This window comes from Diadema setosum, chromosome 10 (genome assembly GCF_964275005.1).
Source record: "Diadema setosum chromosome 10, eeDiaSeto1, whole genome shotgun sequence".
Lineage (NCBI taxonomy): Eukaryota > Metazoa > Echinodermata > Echinoidea > Diadematoida > Diadematidae > Diadema > Diadema setosum.
In genome coordinates, this window is record NC_092694.1 from 6,860,804 (window position 1) to 6,881,641 (window position 20,838).

Genomic DNA, 20,838 nt, shown 5'->3' on the forward strand with positions numbered 1-20,838 from the left:
TTCATGGGTCTCTCTTTTTACATACAAAATTTTCTTCTTGCTTTAAAGGGATGGTACAGTTTTTGTTGAGATGGGGATTCAGGTAATTTTTCGTGATATAATTATAAAACAGTTATATGAAATATCAAAAGCAGAAAATTCTAAGAGGGGTTAAAAGTTTATTTGGTGAACATTGGTTTTCAAATGGGTGAGATATCCAAACACAAAGCAAAACAAAGTGGCCCTAATAAAAGGTGGGACCCACCTTTTCCTAGAAGTGACTTCTAATTATCTTGCAAAAAAATTATATCTCGAATCCCCATCTAGAAAAGCAAAACTATGCCATCTCCTTAAAGATGAGTGTTTCCTATTACAATACACCCCCATCATGGCATCAGTGACTCAAAAATTCTAAGTTATTGCCTTGCCAAAGTTGTTAACCATTTAAATGACAAAGAAATTGACTGGCTAGTCACAAGATGTTTATTTGAGACTACAAGGCTTACTTTAAAAGCATGAGTCAGTAACATATTCATGATCATACTAAGAAATTCCTGACACTGGGTTACTTGCAGGAGGTACATTAAGAAATATAATTCATATACTAGTAATCTTTTATTTTAAAATGATATTCAAACAGTCTAAAAGGAAAAAAAAACAATTACTACCACACGTGTGAATACAGTGCACTCCCGTTACAACGAACACGGTTATAAAGAAGTAAAACTTCTGGTCCCAAAATTATTGCCATTAAAGTCTATGGTACAATATTCACTTATAACGAACACAGTTATAGTAAAATTATCGTTACAACGAAGTCTTTTCCGAGCACCAATGACAAAGAAAAACAAAAGAAATGTGCTCCGTTCTAACGAAATGCGGATCGCTTTTGAAAATACGTAGCGGAACAAGGCATTTACAGCGTCTCTGCATGGGCGAACGCGTCACATCACTGTGTGTTCGCTTGGTGTGTCACGCACAGTTTCTGAGGGGAAATTGTATTTGTTTGGTTATAACGAAATTTTGTTATTACGAAAGAAAACTGCCGGTCCCGAGCATTTCGTTATAACGGGAGTGCATTGTATACTTTTACAACTCAATTGTATGTGGTATGCACACATTGCTCTGGTTCAGTAGCCAGTAAAAAACTATTGTACTATTACTCTGCATACTACTTTGGTAATCCCCTCCTACTACTACTTCTGCTACTCTGAAGAAAATAATTGTAAGAGTAATTTTCCGGTTCTCTACCTGTGAAGATGTGGTAAATGAAGTGAGCGCTGAATAGAAGGCATTAGACGCCAACTTGCAATGCATTTTCAGCTTCGTGAGACTCAAACTGTGCATCACAAATCTAGCGAGATCCTTCGCTGACGTGTCCGAGCCTGGAGAAGTCTTCAGTTTCTTTCTGCCGAGATCCAGGTCTAGTTCTTTCACCTAAAGTAGAAAGGGCAAGTTGTATCAAAGGAGGAACAAACTGAATTTCATTGTGAAAAGAAGAGTTCTGCAGTGATAATGAGAAGTGAAGAGATCACCACAAGAGTTACTGTGACAAAAGGAACAGACAGATGATATACAAAATTAAAAATTTATACCAGGCTTATGTAGACCGTGATCTGATAGTATGTCATCAAGTATTGGTTTTCACCCATCTCTAATTATTTCTTTCTCACATGAATGTTGCATACGTTGTACATTGCAAGATTGAGCAACATAATACTATGAAAAAAAATACTATGAAGGAGGCAATAGTGTAGGAGTGAGTTGATGCTTTGAGGGTATTAGAGAAGTCAAGGAAAATGAAGTCCTCTGAATCAGAGGCAAAGAAACTGATATAACCACTCAGTGAGAATATGGACAGAATTGACAGGTGAATGAGAAAGCATTCTTGACCACTTTAAAAGACATGAATGAATTATAAAATATAAGTATTGCTATTTTGGAGCAGCATCAAGGTACCTTCAAGGTATCTCATTTGAGATGTTTTGGCTATGTCACTCTCATGTCCTTTTTAAAGGTAACACACTCTGCATCTCATTAAAATCTAAAATGTGTCTCCTCTAACGTCACTCTCACCCTTGCCTCAAAGTGCAGTAATTTGTCTTAAAGTTTATTTTGTGGTCAGTTCGTTCCTATAAATGATGGGTTAAGGCCCGGTCACACCGCCCGAACTTTGTTGGAGCGTTCCATGAATGGTAGGGAGAGGGGGCCAAATTTTGACAACGCTCATCACATGCAAAAAATGGGAAAAAATTGAAAACACGGGCGTTGCCTTAGCGGAGCACCGCTGAAGCCAGCGTTGCTTTAGCGTTGGTTTAAAGGTAGCGAGCGGTAGCGAGCGTTGGTTTAGTGGTGACGCGAGCGTTGATAGAGCGGCGTTCTGCGCATGCGGGCATTGGCTCGGCGGGGGTTTAACGTTGGTTTAGCGGCATACCACTTTTGACTACGGAGCTGAACGGATCGCTTTGATAGAAGTTCTAATAGATTTTTGATAAAAGTCGATAATTGAAGTTCATCATGCCACGTGGACAAAAGAAGAGGAAGGCTGGAGAAGGAAAGGCAGCAGCCTCCAAGAAGATCATTACTGAGCAGGCAGCTGAACCAATGAAGTCAGGTAAATATATTTGGCCCACTGGTTGTGTCACAAAATATCTAACAACAGTGAAAAAACACTGTTATGTATTTTACTTCAACATTTGAGCAAATTAAGTATAAATGAGGTCTGCACTCAACGGCAGCTCAATTCCAAATGGGCTCCTGATCCATTTCTCCCCATATTTATAGCCAAATTCTGGTCCCGCTCCGACACCTCCATACCAACACCAAACCAAAGTTCATCACCGCAATGGATCGCTGCTTCAACGCCCGACACCGTTCCAGCAATCCCGTGTCCGCTCGTAAAATGCTTACCACCGCTCCACCAAAGTTTGTGCAACGTTTAATCATCGCAAGGGCAAAGCTGGCGAAGCAGCGGTGGTCCAGCATTCAAGATTTCTGCGTTGGCCTAGCGGACCCAAGCGTCCACGAACTTGCGTCTAGTGGTGCCAAACTTTGACTGTGTTGTTGGAGCTGTGGTGAACTTTGCCGGAGCGGAAAATTGCCCGCTCCTAACCGCTTGCAATATTTTGTGCAGCTCAAAACTTTCGGAGCGGTAGGAGGGACTATCAGCGGAGGCCGAGCGTATACGGCGTTGCCTTAACGGGGGCCAACTACTGTTAAACGGTGGTGAACGGTTACGAGCGGTGATGAATTTTTTTCACCGCTCCAGGAACGCTCCAGCAAAGTTCTGGCGGTGTGACTGGGCCTTTAAGAAATCTTTTATTTTCAAGACCTTGCTCATCACAACTAAGTAATCTGAAGAAAAATGGTATAAAAAATCATAACACAATATATGTCATGTATTTATATATTCTGTTGGCCACATAAGGCATATGAAGGGTATCTTGAAACAACATATTAAAAGTAAATATGCACTGGCATCATATAGTTCCCTTAGACATTCATTGATTGAGCCACTAATCCATCTTCATTGGTTGAATCCACATACTGTATATGCCAAATATTTCGCGAGGTTTTTATTTTCGCGAATTTCGCGAGTCAGCTGCTATTCGCAAAATTAAAAACACCCGAAAATATTGACTCTGATCCTGATATGAATGTGATGTATGCGTACACATTTATCCGTTCAGTACAGGACTCCACGATCACAAATTTAACCACTCGCGAAATCGTCAGGAAGTCTTGGTTCGCGAAAATTTAGACTCGAGAAATATATGGCGTATACAGTATATTGCTGGAAACTTCATAGCATGAATATATACCTGACTAGATGCAGCCAGAGAGTCAGCTTTAGCAAAGAAGACATCAGGCATGTCATAGCACTGTAGCTTGAGGGTCTTGAGATGAGGCAACTGCAGCAAGAATGTGGCAATGTCTTCTGCCGCAGCGGCGGGGCAAGAAAACGAGCTGATGTCCATCTCCAAGGTCTTAATCTGAAGAAAGAAGAGAATTTTTATTTGATAGATTGCCATTCTTCTTGGCTGGTCCTGTAAAGTAGCTACAATAAGCAAGTTTTGGGTTCTACTTTGCACATAAGCAGAAAAGGGTCATTTGTACTAACAGGGCATGTTGGCTTTTAAATTCACCGAGATATAAAAGCATCTGTGGGGTAATGGTTATTCAAATAATCCTTGTAAATGGTGCTTTCTGAAACCTTTTAAAGAAAGCTGTGAGGTTGTGAGTTCCAATTCAAACCAAGACATGACTATCTAACACCACCAGTCTCAAGATTCTTTGTCATAACAGAGTATAAGTGAGAAGAGCATATTATTATTGTCTCCTCCGATAAGTAAACAGCAGTAAAAAAGCACACTACAAGGCTCTTTAAAAAAAATAAAAAAAAAATTTCCCCCACTTGCCTAAACAGGCATTCCAGCAAAGGCCCCTTAGACCTTTACACAGCACATTTTGGTTTCACAGTGTAAGCAGGCAAGTTGGTTTGGAGCACCCTGCATTGAAAGATGGAGAAGTTAGTCTTCTCTGCCCCTCATACATGTACATGTATTTGGCATTATCAAAAAATATACATCTTCTATGGAGAGAAAATGTAGGATTCACATGACTTATTTTCTGCTTCTAAGCAAAATTGTGCTCAAACAAAATATTTGTTGCTTGAAGATTTAGTATATACCAATTTTGATAATCAATAATTAAAAAAAAACATCTAATCTAAATAAAGTATTTTCAATATATATGAAATCTTTAGACTGTGTCATGATTGTTCCTCTGAACTCAATATGATAGGAAGTAGATCTTGAACAGCTGCCTACAAATTATATGTACAGCTGTACTACAGTGGTAAATGAAACCGACATGAATCACAATGAGTGGGACCTTTAACTGCTGTCACGACAAATGTAACAAACAGAAACCATAGCAGCCGAAACCTGTAGCTGCAGTACTATAATTTAAGTGTAATGATGTAAAGAAGAAAAGAACCTTGCATACCGCTCCTTCTGCTCTTTCAGTTCTTCTCAAGATGGAGCAGAAGTCAGCATCCAGACGTGTGCAGCGAATGCTTGCAGTACTGAGAGTCGGACTGGAATATACAACGTCCCCAATGAAACGAGAAGTGGTTCTTCCACAAGAGATGTCTGTCACTGTCAATGACTCCTGATATGATAAGACAAGGATATCACTGAAGGTGAAATTCACACTTGAAACATAATTGAATCAGCTGTTCATTCCATAGAATGAGTTTGTATCAAGTCTGAAAGAGGTGACTGAAACTTTGGGGGAAGATTTAAAGTGCCACTAAATGTAAACTTGGCATGAAGTCTTATTCATAAAAGTGCCTTTTGAAGAAGGTGGAAAGCTGAACTTTACTGATCCTATTTCAAAACTAGAGATTGTAATTTGTCATCACTGACAAATTAAGGTGATCCGATTTTTTTTTAATCAATGATTCGAGTTCTGATAGTACAAAGTCTCAGCTACGACATTTTAAAATCTGAGAGAAATTCACCGAAGCATAAGTAAGATAGTGCTCGATAAAGAGAGTCATGTCAATTTTCACATCTAAAAAATTCCCTCCCATAGAGATAACACGTCATAGCGAAGATAGCAAAAGAAGTACCTATGACCTTTGACCCCACTTTGCACAGACAAGATGGCATCTGAGCAAAATGTTGTTATTTTATGAAATGATCCCTGTAACATGGTCTTCACGTGTGCAAAATATGGGAAAGATAGGACATGTATTCACCAAGATACAGGATGAAACATCTATGACCTTTGACCCTAATTTACATACCCAAGATGGCGTCTGATCAAGTAGTTGTTATTTTATGAAATAATGTTCGTGACATGAACTAAGAATGTGCAAAATATGGCGGTGATAGGGTATGTTTTTCTTGAGTTATTGCACATAAAGTTGCAGAAAGAAAGAAATATTTCAATACATCGAAGATAAGCTTTAATTTCAACCAAGTTTTTTGACGTGATGCAGACATCGTATGAAAAAACGAAGGGCACACTTGCGACAGCACGAAGTCTCAGCTACAACATATTAAAATCTAGGAGAAATTCACCGAAGCATAAGTGAGCTAGTGCTCGATAAAGATAGTCATGTCAATTTTCATTTCCAGAAAAACTGCACTCCCATAGAGATAACACGTAAACTGGTCAAATTTGACAAGATTACTTTCAATCCATTTTTACGAGGTGATGCCGTCATCCAATCAAAATACTGTTATTACATTAATGAAAGAGCATTTAATAAGCTACAACATACTGAAATCTGGGTGAAAATTGACAAAGGATTAGTGAGATATGCCCGAATAAACGTGAAATTTGATGACGTCATTTTGAAAATTTACTTTTTTTATTTTATTAAGAAATTTGATATCTTTTAATCATTTTGCCAGCATTGCCACACGATGAAATGACATGTACAACTCATCAGCTTTCAAAATATGTAAAGAAAATGGGGGGTCACCGTCCATCCTGACGAGTAAAATCGGATTTAAAATTGGCGGTTTTTTGGCATAGTTGCACTGTATATCGCCATTGACGCGCGCGCGGAATTTCAACTTTGAAGGGCCCGTATGACGTCATATTGAGTCGGATTGACTTGAAACTTGGTAGAAATATTCCTTGACATTTCAGGCATCTGATAAATGTGAAAAAACGGGAAATTTCTATTGCATATGAGCTGTGCGTGCGTATATGTGCGCGCGCGTACGCGTCCGTCTGATTTTTTCAATTTTACAAAAAATGCTCCAAATGGTCTGAAACGTGTGCAAAAAGATTTTGAGCTCGATTGGAGCATACAAATATTTCAACGCGCGCGTACGCGCACGTTTTAATTATAAATATGAATTTTGATAATTTGAGTAGAATGCGCTTGACTTGAAATATATGTGACGTAAATTTCATTGAAAATTTCCATTCCATTAATGAGATATGAATGAAAATGTGTTTTCACATAATGACGTCATCGTGACGTCACGGTCGACTGATCACTATGATACATTAGATCTGTCATCTTTGTGACATGATACATACATGGCATGATTTTGAAATTGATAGGCAGAGGACTTTCTGAGCTAACCTCTGCACAACTTTTGAGGAGAAATAAAGAAACAAAGAAGAAAGAATCAGTACAGATACAGAAGGTGATCCGAGAGGATACTCGGATCACCTAATAAACAGGCTTGCTGATCAATCAGCCTACAGTATGTAGCTCATTAACCCATTAAAGACAAGTCCCGAGAATACTCATGCAGGCATACATGTGTCTATGGGAAATGCATGTTATAGCAAAATCAGTCAATCCTTAACTGGTTAAAACACAAGCAGCTGTTTGGATTAATCTGATTCACTTCATATCAGCATTTTTAGCATCACTTGTGACACTGACAGTATTTAGTCTTTCATAGCCACGTTAGAGGGATATCTACATGATATCCACTGCTGCAAAGATTGCAAACAGAGAGTGCAACTGAGTTATAGGGTGATTTTCTCACAATTATAATGTAATGTACAATGTATAGTATAATGGACTCCAATTCATGTTTGACTTACCAGAGGACACCACTTGAGCAAGAAGAGCTGACTGACCACTGAATGTGCAGGTGTCTCACGCTTCATTTCAACTGTTATCACGTTGCTACCAACCACTCTTCCTGCGTCCTCTGCACGACATTCAAAGGCAACACTGGCACATAAGTCAAGTGAGGCATGTTGATCTACCAGTTTCCGAGTGATGTCCAACCCGATGTCCCTCCCAAAGGATGCTGTGAACATCAGAAGAAGATGGAACTCTTCATGGCGAAGTAAAACTCTCATCACCAGCTCCTTGTACTTCTCATGGTTGCTGCCATAAAGTGACGCAAGATACAAGGAAGACAAATATTCTTGACAGATCCTGTGCGGGAATGTGACAGACGACGTTGAAGGCTTGGAGTCAGCTATAGGTTTGCTAATGCTGGATATCACCTCCTCAACTTCAGTCAAGATTCCAATTTCGCAGCACGTGTCCACAGCATCCTTCCACTGTGTAAGCTTGTGTTCCGGGAAAGCAGGTGTGTTGCCAAGCAACCCTTCAAATGCCATCTCACCAACTTGAAGAATCTGCTCGTCCACATCCCGCGACAGCTGCCTTGCTTTCTCTTCTGTTAGACCTTCACACATCTTGGAAATGTACTCTTCTTTCAGAAAGCGAATGAGCTCGTCTACGAGCTGAGAATGCGTTTGTAACTTCAGTATATCTGGACACTCCTTACTGCTTACTAGATCCCATAAAATGCACAAAAGGGCAGAATAAAATGGAAGTGGGGAAGTGATTTCAGCCATGACATCATTCTTCTTCAGGGCAATCATCAACTCTTTTGCCAGGCTTTCCTCTCCTCTTGTACGGAAGAAATTCTTGATGAAGGCAGTCTGGGTATCCAAGTCAAACTCTTGAATGTACACTAATCTCATGTTATCAAGAAGAATATCTAGAGGTAAGATCTCACCTGCTTTCCTCGGCCTTGTTGTGGCAATGACTCTGCAGGAAGTGAATCGATTTGAGCGCAGGACACTTGTGACATTTGTCATGTGCTTCTCGGCAGAGATGCTTCCTTTGTACTCATCTAGTCCATCAAGGATAATCATCACTTTGTCTGGATGTTCATGGATGAATCTTTCGATTTGTTCAGCGGTTGACGTGTTGGATTTTGACAGATATGTCTTGGTCACCTCCCCTATGCTCAGGTTGACATCGAGGTTGCCTAGTGGAATGACGATGACCATGTCAAGCTGTGTGAGCACTTTCCCCTGACACCAATCCCATGCGATCTTCGAGCAGAGCGTCGTCTTGCCAACACCAGCTCCACCTTCCACCAAGATGCGATGTGAGAGCTTCATCTCCACAAGGTCGTCATACGTTATGGGTCGTCTCTCCTTGGCGTACTTTTCATGCTTACTTAGGCTCACCTCTAGAAGATCATCGGTTGGCATTACAGCAAATTTCCCCAATTTGACTCCACTTCTAGTGATGCGATAATGGTCTCGTAGATCAAAACGGCACTGAAGGATCTGCTTCTCAGTGAGGGGAGGATCACTAGGGGATGGCCCTTAGTATTACATACAACAAGGAGAATATTTCTTTATCAGATAGTCGTTACCCGCCCCACATTGGCAAAAGGATGTATGTGTCAAAAGTGTTAATTTTTACATACTGAGATGTACATCTGTCTTTCGACCAGTAATCAGTGCAATGGATATTTTGACATAGATAGGTTATGAGCTTGAACAATTGTTTCAATTCAGATCTGGCTACAAAGTAGAACAAGGCAATTTACACATTAAAAAGTAATGAGTAGGTGATTCGCCAATTATTTTCTTTTGCCTCATTAAGACAGGATAGAAATAAATTCCATTCATCAATAAATTATTCCTAATCTCACTGGGCAGTTTTCTCTGCCGCACTTGTCAATGCAAAGTTTCTACAAGTCTGCCCCTTTTAACCCATTGAGGACGGACTGAGTTTGCTACAACACGCATTTCCCATAGACACCTGCCAGAGTATACCGGTACTCGGGACTTGTCCTCAACGGGTTAATCACTATCACACTATGATGAAATGAAAACTATTGGGACCTACTTCAGATCTCAGCTCATTACAAGTTGCATAGCGCTCATAGTACTCACAACTAAACGGCGCTGTGAAATTTCCCAAGAGTCTATCGGCAAAATCGTGCGTATTTGCTTCCCATAGCTTCTCGACAAATGCCGCCCTCACGTTGGTGCCACGAGGCAGATTTTTACTCCAAATACTGAAGATCTCCAGCAGGGACATGTACGCAAATGCCCTGCTGTAACCGTGTAGTTCCTCTGGTGTGAAACCCAACGCCAGTCCAATTCGTGTGAACATTGGTACGTCGAAATAGGTGGCCATTGTCACCACTTGATGCAACTCGGTGTCATCTATGGTGCTGTAAAATTGACGAAGAAAGATACACTGGCTGATCAAATATTGTATACACCAATATTTTCGCGTACAGATATTTTTGCGAATCACGGTATCAGTGGCATTTTCGCGTGTTGTTAAATTTGCGATTGATACTAGTAGTAGTAGGGTCTACTGCCAAGCCCGAGAAACACGTTCAAAGACTTGCCAACGTACTCGTAACGACGTTTTTTCCATTTGCACTGTGACTTCCCAAACATGACAATAGAAAAGACACAGTAGAAGATTTATAAAATGAAACAATAATTACGGGAACTTGCAGTGAGACACTCACACACGGCATTCACAAGTACCTACCAAATGTTTACAACAAATTCTGTTGGAGGCCCGCTGCTTTTTTCTCTGTATATGCAACCAATTAGTGAAGTATTTCGCAAGCATTGTATTAGTTATCATTGTTATGCGGATGATATACAACTTTATTTGTCTTTTAAACCCACTCTGTCTTCATTGTCATCTGCCATTGTAAAACTCGAAGCATGTTTGCAAGACCTGAAAATTTGGCTTACATCCAATGGCCTTAAACTAAATGATGATAAATCTGAGTTTCTGTTATTGGGATCAGAGCATATGTTAAGCAAAGTTGATTATCAGTCATGTCATGTCAACATCGGTAGCACTTTACTCCGTCGAAAACAGCCCGTAATTTAGGTGTCATATTTGATCAGGAAATGTCATTTCGAAGTCATGTAACTCATATTCAGCGGAATGTTCGATATCAGTTGCGTAATTTAAGCTTCATAAGGAAATATTTGGTCAATTCCAGCGTAACGGACATGACATTCAGACCACTTTTTTGTGATTCAAACCATCACACAGTGAAATTGGGAGTCTCCAAAAGATTCTAATTGAGTTTATCAGACACATTTAAGTATATGTAATGTACACAGAAAATTTCATGGAAATTTATCAAGTGGTTGTTGAGAAATTACATTTTTAGCGAGCGTAACGGACATGACACTAAATGGACAAGGCATTTTGATCTACTTACCATTATGAAAATTCCTGTGAATTTTTGGATAAGATGCAGCTGGTTTTGGTCTTGATTAAACCTTTAGATCGTGCTTTACTCATAAAGTCCTAATTTAGAGTAGTTTTACTGTTCATTCTTTTTTAATAGTTTAAAATATTGCGTAACGGACATGACACTTCGAGTGTAACGGACATGACAGTTTTGTCCACTTTTTGTAAGCTAAGAGAATTTTTTTATTACAAGGTATAGCAGATATTCAATTGTTGGCATAGTAAGGTTAGAACATAGGGACACACATCATAACTGCAATCATGTAATATTTCTTGTATTTATATCATTTTAGGGGGGTTAGTCTTTGTATATATTTACAAAACAAAGAAATATAAAACAAATTCGCTCCTGCACCAGCTAGCTACAATTAGTGACAAATTTCCAGTTACTACCACCCACCATAGCAAAATAGGACATATTACTATCTTATACTATGGTTATTTTTTTCTTAGTGGCCTAATATTTGATACTACGACTATACACTAGCGTAATGGACATGACACCCTTGTAAGGTGAACCATATTTTCACTTCTTTGTTTCAAAATAAAAAGATTAAAATAACTGCACACTGCTAACTACATTGTGCTCTTGAACAAAACATCAAAAAGTCCTTTTATTGCAGGTTTCAGTGATCTAACAGCTACTCTAAAGCACATGGAGTACAATGCCCAGAGTACCACGATGGCATACATGTACAACACTGAAAACCATGTCTCCATATCTGCGGATAGGCAAAGAAAACAGAACGAACCAGATCTGTATGAAATAAATAGTTTGAATACAACATCATTAAAATGCACTCAGGATTGCATCAACTTTTATGCAATGAAACAGGACCACAAAACTGTTTGGTACCATTATCAAATTAGTGTTATCATCTGAAATAAATAAGGTATGTGAATTTCATTCCTGCAAAGTTCTTTCATTTGGCATTAATGTCATCCTTAGAGTAGAATCATCCTCTGTTATCCAATCTTGGATAGACTATTGTAAAAACTTCCACTGCTAGTACCAGTACTTTATCATTGTCAACACATGCTTTCCTTTTTTGGCTGGAAGTGAATGATCAAGCCCCTTTTTTTCTGAGAATTTTCACAACATATAATCCATTTCCATGTAGAGTGGTCACCTGGGCAACAAAGTATATCTTGTTTTCTTCACGGCAAATTCAACTCGTACAAATTATATAATCAACTTATTGCTTGCTTAGGCACTTCTTAAGGCTTGCCAGAGTGGTGTACTGGTTACATTATTCTCACCAGCTTGTGAGTAGGACTTTTTGAAATACTGGATGCTTTCCATACCAACTGGTTGTAAATGATTATACAGTGTACCTTTCAGTGGATAAACATCTTCTCATAGCATCTCAAAATTGTACTTTTTGTACGATGCTGTGCGCTGTCATATATACCAGTATATCCCTTGGCATAGAGGTACATCTAGTTAAGTTGTATTGATGAAATGGATAGGCAGCATTCAGACCGACTTTCTCTGACGATAGAGCTACAACATGTACTGTCAACATGCTTAATAAAGCAAACAATTCCATTCTCAGCCCTCTTGGCAAGTGATATCTCATTAACGTGCCACTGAAGGTGTGGATTAATAGAGTCATAGAGATGAGAGAGGTACATGTATGGATGCAGCACAAACTTTTAAAAAAAAAATTATGAGGCAACACCATCATTGAAGACATTGATGCTGGTGACATTTGGATTCTTTGTTGTTGTATCATCAGTGATCATGTTCATTGGATGCACGAGGATCCATTTGTGCAGGAGTTCCTGGCTGTTGTGTTGACTCTATGGCAGATATGTGTTAAATGTGGTATACATTGTACTTATATGTAGGAAGTGCTCATTTTAAGTATTAAAGGGAAGGCCAACAGTGAAAGCTCCATTGTCTAAATACTCCTTAGAATGACAGCTGCTGTTTATCAGTCAGGATTACAAGAGGTGGAAATGGATCAAACCGGTGTAACAGGGTAGCAAGATCATCTAAAATCAACTGTCTTCCAGTGGCAGAAAGCAAAGTCTGCTTGTTTTTGTTTTATTGAGTGATGTGCAGACATACTCAAGTATGTCCTACTATCCTCAAGCAATTAAAACTAATCACCACCCTGTTTCACTGGGCCACAGTGTTATTTCTGCCACTTGTCTAATATGAGGTGTCATGTCCGTTACTCAAAGTGTCATGTCCGTTACGCCATTTACAGGAAAACTAGAAGTGGTATAGAAAAGTGGTTTTCACACATGCAAGGGGATTCAATCCTAACATAGAAAATGAATTTGCAGCAACTTTACACTAATTTCCTCTTGGCTATGAAAACTTATAGTAAAAAACGTAACGGACATGACGCTTCAAATGTTATAGAAATCACACAACTTTGAGGATCAATGGGTCATAAACTGATGAATGCTAAGGAAGTTGGTTGTGATTTTCTGTTGATATATACACTGGCCTATAATTTAGAAGCTGAACAAGGCCTCTAGGACATATCTGGCCTTCTTTAGAGACAGGAACACTAAACTCTTTAAAAATAGCCAAATTTTTGCTTCATTGCAACGCATCATACAGTATTTTCATTGACCGAGAAAAATACAAAATTTTGTAATAACAAAGATGCGACTAGTGAAAAATTAAAATATATATGTTACTTTCTTAGAATATTTGAGAACTTAAGTGAAACTAAAAACTTCATTTTTTCACCAAAGTGAACATTTCTCATGGAATTGCCCACTTGTCTAAATCTGCAGCTGAGATACTTATTCATGCTTTGATTTCTTCTCGGTTGGATTTTTCGAATTCATTGTTGTGTAATCTTTCAAAAAAAGATGTCACAAAACTTCAACGGTTGCAAAATTCTGCTGCCCGATTGTTAACTTTTACTAATAAGTTTGATTCCATGTCACCAGTTCTCCGTTCCTTACATTGGTTACCTGTAGAAAAAAGGATTATTTTCAAGATTCTGTTATTAGTACATCATTCAGTTCATTCTTTTTCCCCAATATACATAAGTAATTCTGTTCAAAAATACAATCCGACACGAAGGCTACGTTCATCATCAGATGCATTCTTACTCCAAACACCCAGAGTAAAACATGGGTATGGTGATCATGCTTTCTCCGTTACGGGACCAAAATTGTGGAATCAGTTACCTCTTCAGTTAAGGGAACTGTCATCTACAGAGTCATTCAAATCCAAACTTAAAACTTATCTGTTCCTTTCATACTGAGGACTGTAATTGCTGTATGTCATTAATATTGGATCAATATTGTATTTTTAATTGATATATGTTGTATTCTTTATTTGGTATATATTTGCTTTTGTTTACCATTTTCTTCTTTGTTGAAATGTTTGAATATGTATATGCATGTAAATATATGATACTTTTTCATTTTTGAAGCACCATGAGCACTGAAAAGTGGACCAGTGCGCTATACAAGTAGCCACTATTATTATTATTATTATTATTAAATAGATGTAGACTACAAAGTTTCAGAGCTGCGCTAGCGCTAGCAAAAGTTTTACATGCATCCCTAACTGTTAGGCCTCACCCAACCACGTCGAGCCGGTGTTCGTTCGCGTAGGGTAACGTAGCACGCGCACGGAGATTGCACATTTTGATGCATGTTTATCATCGTACTGCACTTCCAGAATCGGTCGCACCGTACGCACTCGATTTTGTCATCAATTTGTACATAAGGTATGAGGTTACTATGACTATGACGGGGTAATATTTTCGCGTGTCTTTAATTTCGCAATCAGCCCAAAGCTCGCGAAATTCGCGAAAATAAAACCCTCGCGAAAATAAAAGCGTATACAGTACACCACCTCTGTGCCTGAGAATTGAAATGAAAAGGGGAATGTGCATTCATTCATTGGGTATCCCAATTGTCTTTTTGTATCCCAATTGTCTTTTTGTTTCTTTGTTTTTGTTTCTTTTTTCACAGTCTAGCATCCATTTTGTGACCTTCAAGATCTATCCAAAAATGATTTCTTCAGAGATTTAGAGGTCTAGAGATTTATAAACGTTGCCTGATCTCTCACGATAAAAATAATCCATTCAGTTGCCACATAGTTACAGTTTTAACCCGTTCACGCCCGGACGACGTACGGACTGATTTTGCTACAACACGCACTTCCCATGAGACACACACCCGAGTATATCCTCAGGACTCATCCTCAACGGGTTAATGGGTTTGGCATGAATAGTATTCCGCTTCGCAATGTTTACTTTTTTTTCAGATTTCATCCAGAATATCATAACAACACGTTTACCTGTTTGTATTTGGCCCTGGATTCGTTTCAATATCTCCTGCCCTCAGAAGACGACTGCTTGTGATGCTGAGACGATGAGACTCATCCATCATGGTGGAAAATGGAGACTGGCAGGTGAATTCAGGTGTTGATTAGAAAAAAAAAAAGGCATCATATTTGGGAGATAAACTACTGGTTTGATAATTGTAAATACAAATTTATGCAGACCCTTTTGTGCACATACACTTGTAGTTAAATAAAATCTTAAAGCAACTATGAATCCTAAAATATTTGATATAAATTATATCAGCCAAAATTCAAGATTTTGTATGATCTTTTGAGCATTGACAAATCACAAATCCACAATGAACCAATGGGCAATGTACTAGCTGGTATCTAAAATAACAAACAAACAAGCATGATTATCCACAATTATGATATGAAACTTTACACATCTTACTTTAATATACAGTCAACCTGTCTTAGCGGCCACCTCTCTATAGCGACCACCTGCTTATAGCGTCCATCGAAAAATCTGCCTAACGCGGCCAGCTGCCACTCATTTTGTATCCCGTGGTGAATATCTGTTCTGCGTATAGCGGCCACAAAAATTTAGCCGAACCGTACATATCAGCCATGAATACGATATCTTTTACGTTCATTGCGTGAATTCTACCAAGTCCTATAGCTAAGTCATAATCACACAGACCGATCACTGACAAAATTAATGCAGCTCTTTGCTACGAAAAGCCGTCTTACCACTAACTTGACTAGATTAGATCAAGGCTTCAGTAATGCCGCCCTGAATAGGTGCTACAAAGGCAAAGACAACTCCTAAACATCTTAGAATTTTACTAAAATGCTGACTAATTAATGTTCCTTTGAATAAGGACAATATGGTACTTGTCTAGGTATTGTTTTTTAAGTAAGCTTCACGCATTCAATCTCCATCGAACTCAACACTTGTGAACCCTGTTCATGCAAACGAAACAGAGCAGCTCCTCAGGCCCAAAATGTTGTTTTGGTTTTTTTTTTAAATCAAATCAAAGAACAGATGCAGGCAAAGAAAATATAAATAAGATTAAGTGAATTGTAAAACAACAACCCCCATAATGAATAGCTGCACGTGCAAACTTATATGCTGGTTGTTGATTTTTTAGAATAACAACATGCAATTTTTTTCTGCTAATCATAAAATGCAAGTGTTGAAATTCAAAATGGCCACCAACCTGTCTATAGCGGTCACTTTTGTTGTTTCCCTTGGATGGCCACTATAGACAGGTAGACCGTCTATAGGTTTGACTGTACTAAAATATAGGGCCTAGGGCAAAACAACAATTTTTACAGACAACAACACTCTCAACAGCAAAAAGAAATGGTTACCTTGGAATGTTGGTTTAGCTACACTGCTTTCTATTTCTGCATATCAACCAACTTTGTGCATATTTTGAACGCAGCGCCAGAGGCACTACAGTACGTTCATCAATACTGTAAATTTATTTTGCGACCGACTAGCCCGAACGCGAAGCTCCGGGCCCACACTCCACAAGGAGCGTCCGCCGCCGCGCCCGGGGGTAACCGTATCATGCTATTCAACAAACCATGTTAGATCTATAGACCTACCGGTAGATTACTCGATCGTGATCAACTGGTGTATAAACCTGTTAAAAAAACGAAACACTTACCGGACAAAACGTCTTGTGTGGCAAAATAAATCAGGAACGATGAGACATCACTGAGAATGTCATACTCAAAAAAGTGCAGGTGAAATTCGAAATTTGATTAATTCGTGATCGAAAAATCGCATCACGGTAAACGGGTCGTGTCATTCGTGTGGGTCTTTGACTGCACGGGTGTGATCTCGGTGTGTGTATGTATGTAACAGACTGACTGGTGTCAGTGCACTATTTACCAGCCAGGGAGGTGGTCACACTAGTACTGCCTACGGATATTTACGTAGGTACAACGTATGATAAGCGCAGTTACACAGTGTATTGCGCAACTTTCGTACATGCATGCGGTACTCACAACAAAAACAGCGCCCGTCGGCGGCCTGTGGAGCCGGGAAATGTGCAAACGCCGGGAAATGTGCAAACACCGGGAAATGTGCAAACGTCTCGCCGGGAATTGTGCAAACGCCGGGAAATGTGCAAATGTCTCGCCGGGAAATGTGCAAATTTTATCAACGGGATATGTTGCAAACATGACGCCGGGAAATGTGCAAAAGTTCAATTTTGCCAGGAAATGTGCAAACGTCGCCGGGAAATGTGCAAACCATTTTACTTTATCATTAATACTGTGTATAAAAATGGTAGATAAGCACCACGTCAGAACTGCGCATGAACCTCCACCTTTAACATTTTCTTAATGAGATCCTTGACAGATTTTCAACAAAATTGGCAGGTATAGCACCACTGTGGCAATGGGATCTCGGTTTGTTTAGATTAGTCATACCCCCCCCCAAAAAAAAGGGGGGGGAACCTCAACTTTCCAGAACTACGGTTTTATCAAAATTCTTCTTATAGTATATAACCAAATAAAATAGAGCTTGGTTGGTGCTATAAAGACATTGATGACAGTAGTTCAAGTTTAATGGCAAATTCAGGGATGCAGAGCATGAGGCCATGGGAGGGGGAGGCTTCGACTCCCCTCCCTATATAGTCCCCTTTCGGGGAGGGGGGGGGGAGAGTTGAAGCTTAAGATTCCTAATCTCTGGAATTTTTAATCTTCTTCTGTCAAACCGAAAAAGATAGAACTGGTAATGCTATGTAGACACTATAGTTACTGAAATTTCAGGTTTGATGATGACGGATCCAGGGGTGCCTTGATAGGGGGTGTGAGGGGGAGAAGGGGGATTTTCCACATTTTCTGTATATGGTATGTTCTTGAAAAATCTTAACGGATTTTCACTTAACTTGATTTTGATTTGTTAAAATGATCCCCCCCCCCCGCCGAAGAGGAGGGGTGGGGGAGGGGGAAGTTGAAGCCTCAGAGTCCCTAAACTCTGATTTTTTTTTATCTCCTGTAGAACCGAAAAAAATAGATTTAAGTTAGTGCTATGAAGACATTAATGACTGAAATCTCATGTTTGATTATGGCGGGTGCAGGTTGGGATACCCTGATCGGGGGTGGGTCGGTTGAGGGGGAGGAGGGAGATTTTCAAAATTTTCTCCATCTTCTTAAGAAAAAAAAAATATCTATGACGAATTTTCACCGCCCTAACCCCATAGGTGGGAGGAGAAGGACCCCCCCCCCCCCCACCCCTATCTCAGCCCCTCGAAAAGAGCCGAGACGAGGGGATGGGGTCTTTCGGGTGGAATTCAGAATTTCAGGTATTTCTTGGAAACCCTACGCATGACAAAAGGAATGTGCCTACATATTTGAAGAAATTTTCTGTACAATTAAGAGTAATAGAACACAATTTTATCACATTTTTTGGGAGGTTGGCCTACTTTGATGAAATTTCACGTCTGCTTATAACGTGGTGGCTACCCTCGCCTTAGCCCCCGCTTTGGGGAAAGGGAACAAATTGGACTTGTTGCCCCTTCGACCAAAGTAGGATTCTATTACCCTGGAGATGCTACCTCCCACAATAATATTGGTGAAAATCCGTCGAAGATTTCTCAAACAGATGCGGAAAATGTGGCAAATCCCCCTCCTTCCCCTCACTCTACCCCCCCCCCCGGATATCCCTCAATCCGCCACAATTAAATATGAAATTTCAGTCATTAATTTCTATTTCTATTTCTTCATAGCACTAACTTAGCTCTATCTTTTTTTCTTTTTTTTTTTTTGGTTCCACAGAAGAAGATAAAATTCCACAGTTTATAGGGACTCTGAGGCTTCATCCCCCCCCCCTTCAGCGGTGTATGTGTGTGTGTGTGTGTGGGGGGGGGGGTCATTTTCTCAATTAAGATCATATCACCATAAAATGAATCCAGTATGCCAAATTTTGTGAAAATCCTTGTAGATTTTTCAAGATGCTGAAAATGTCCTCCCCCCCCCCAAAAAAAAAAAAAAAAAAAAAAATCTGGGCACCCCTGGACTCGCCATAATCAAACATGAAATTTCAGTCACTAACGTCTTCACTAGCACTAACTTACCTCTATCTTTTCCGGTTTGACAGAAGAAGAAAAAAACAATCAGAGTTTAGGGACTCTGAGGCTTCACCCCCCCCCCCCCTCCTTTGGCGGGAGGGGGGCTCATAAAGATCATGCTACCATAAACATGCTAATCTGCCAACTTAGATAAAACTCCGTCTTAGATTTTTAAAGAAGATGCTGAAAATGTGGAAAATCCCCCTCCCCCCCCCACCCCCAGTCTTAAGACTGGGGGTGTGGGGGGGGGGGGAGGGGAACTAAAATTTCATGTTTGATTATGGCGGATCCAGGGGTGCCAATTGGCACCCCTGGATCCGCCATAATCAAACATGAAATTTTTAGTCATTAATGTCTTCATATCACTAACTTACATTTATCTTTTCTGGTTTGACAGAAAAATTAAAAAAATCCCAGAGATTAGGGATCTGATACTTCATCTCCTCCCCCCCCCCCCTATCACCGTTGATGCTCTCTGCCAAGTTTGGTGACAATCTGTCATGAGATTTATCGAGAAAATGCTGGAAATGTGGACAATCTCCCTCCTCTGCGTCACCGCAACCGCCCCCCCCTCCCCCAATCAGGGCACCCCTGGATCCGTTATGATAAAAAATTAAATTGCAGTCATTAATGTATTCAAAGCACTAACTTAGACACCCTGCTCTTTGCGATGAATGAATGAAGCGGAATCTTTTACGTGCATATATTAGTTGTTACTCTCTCGTACACGGGACCTCCATTTTATGTCCTATCCGGGGAACAGAGTGTTTTGTCTCTTGCTAGAGGGGACGGTATGCTATGCTAACACACAACATTGCTCAGTCCAAACTCGGGTTCGAACCCGGACCGCGTGATGGTGAGGCAGACGTGCTACCGACTGAGCCAACTCACCGCCCTGGTGATTCTGGTTTTATGTAGGGCCTACCTTTATAGGTTTAGGAATCTATCAACATCTTCCTTTGAGTTGGAAGAGGAAAATGTAAAAAAAAAGGGTCTCTGAAAGGGATGAAGAAAACTAATTGTTCGTGGACGGAGTACACAGTGGAAATAAATGGCAGTATAGGTCATATATCTATTACATTCATAACGATATATATTTTGGAAAGATGGCAATAGGTCACGCTTCTATTCAAATCTTCATTTCTTTTCTGTTCGGAAAACTCATGTTTCTCTTCTGGAAAGATGAAAGGCATAATCACAAACATCATTTATGATACACAGGAGTCTAAAATGCATTACGTGCAAAGTATTTTGAAGAGTAAAATGTAGGAATGATAAACATCCAGAAGGAACAGATCAGTTTCTGCATGCATCTTAAATCATTGATCGAACATTATTTTTGATGCATGACGATAAATGCTATATCATGGAACAGATCAGTGCATGTGTGAACATCTTTACTCCGCAGTTGACAGGTAACCCACAAACAAACAAAGAAACAAACAAAAAAAAAGAACTGAGAC

The 20,838-nt window shown here is 39.7% G+C and overlaps 1 protein-coding gene and 1 long non-coding RNA gene across 2 annotated transcripts; both read right to left on the bottom strand.

The window, feature by feature from the left end:
• Positions 1–7,548: 7,548 nt before the first annotated feature.
• LOC140234458 (protein NLRC5-like) lies at positions 7,549–9,041 on the bottom strand. Its single transcript, XM_072314504.1, has one exon. The coding sequence runs from the start codon at positions 8,980–8,982 to the stop codon at positions 7,549–7,551; it is 1,434 nt and encodes a 477-aa protein (XP_072170605.1). The 5' UTR covers positions 8,983–9,041.
• A 799-nt stretch (positions 9,042–9,840) lies between these two features.
• On the bottom strand, positions 9,841–17,074 carry LOC140234200 (uncharacterized). Its single transcript, XR_011901597.1, has 3 exons — positions 16,964–17,074; positions 15,300–15,406; positions 9,841–9,959 (listed from the first exon to the last, which is right to left on the bottom strand). It is a non-coding gene; the product is annotated as an uncharacterized lncRNA (long non-coding RNA).
• Between the last annotated feature and the right edge of the window lie 3,764 nt (positions 17,075–20,838).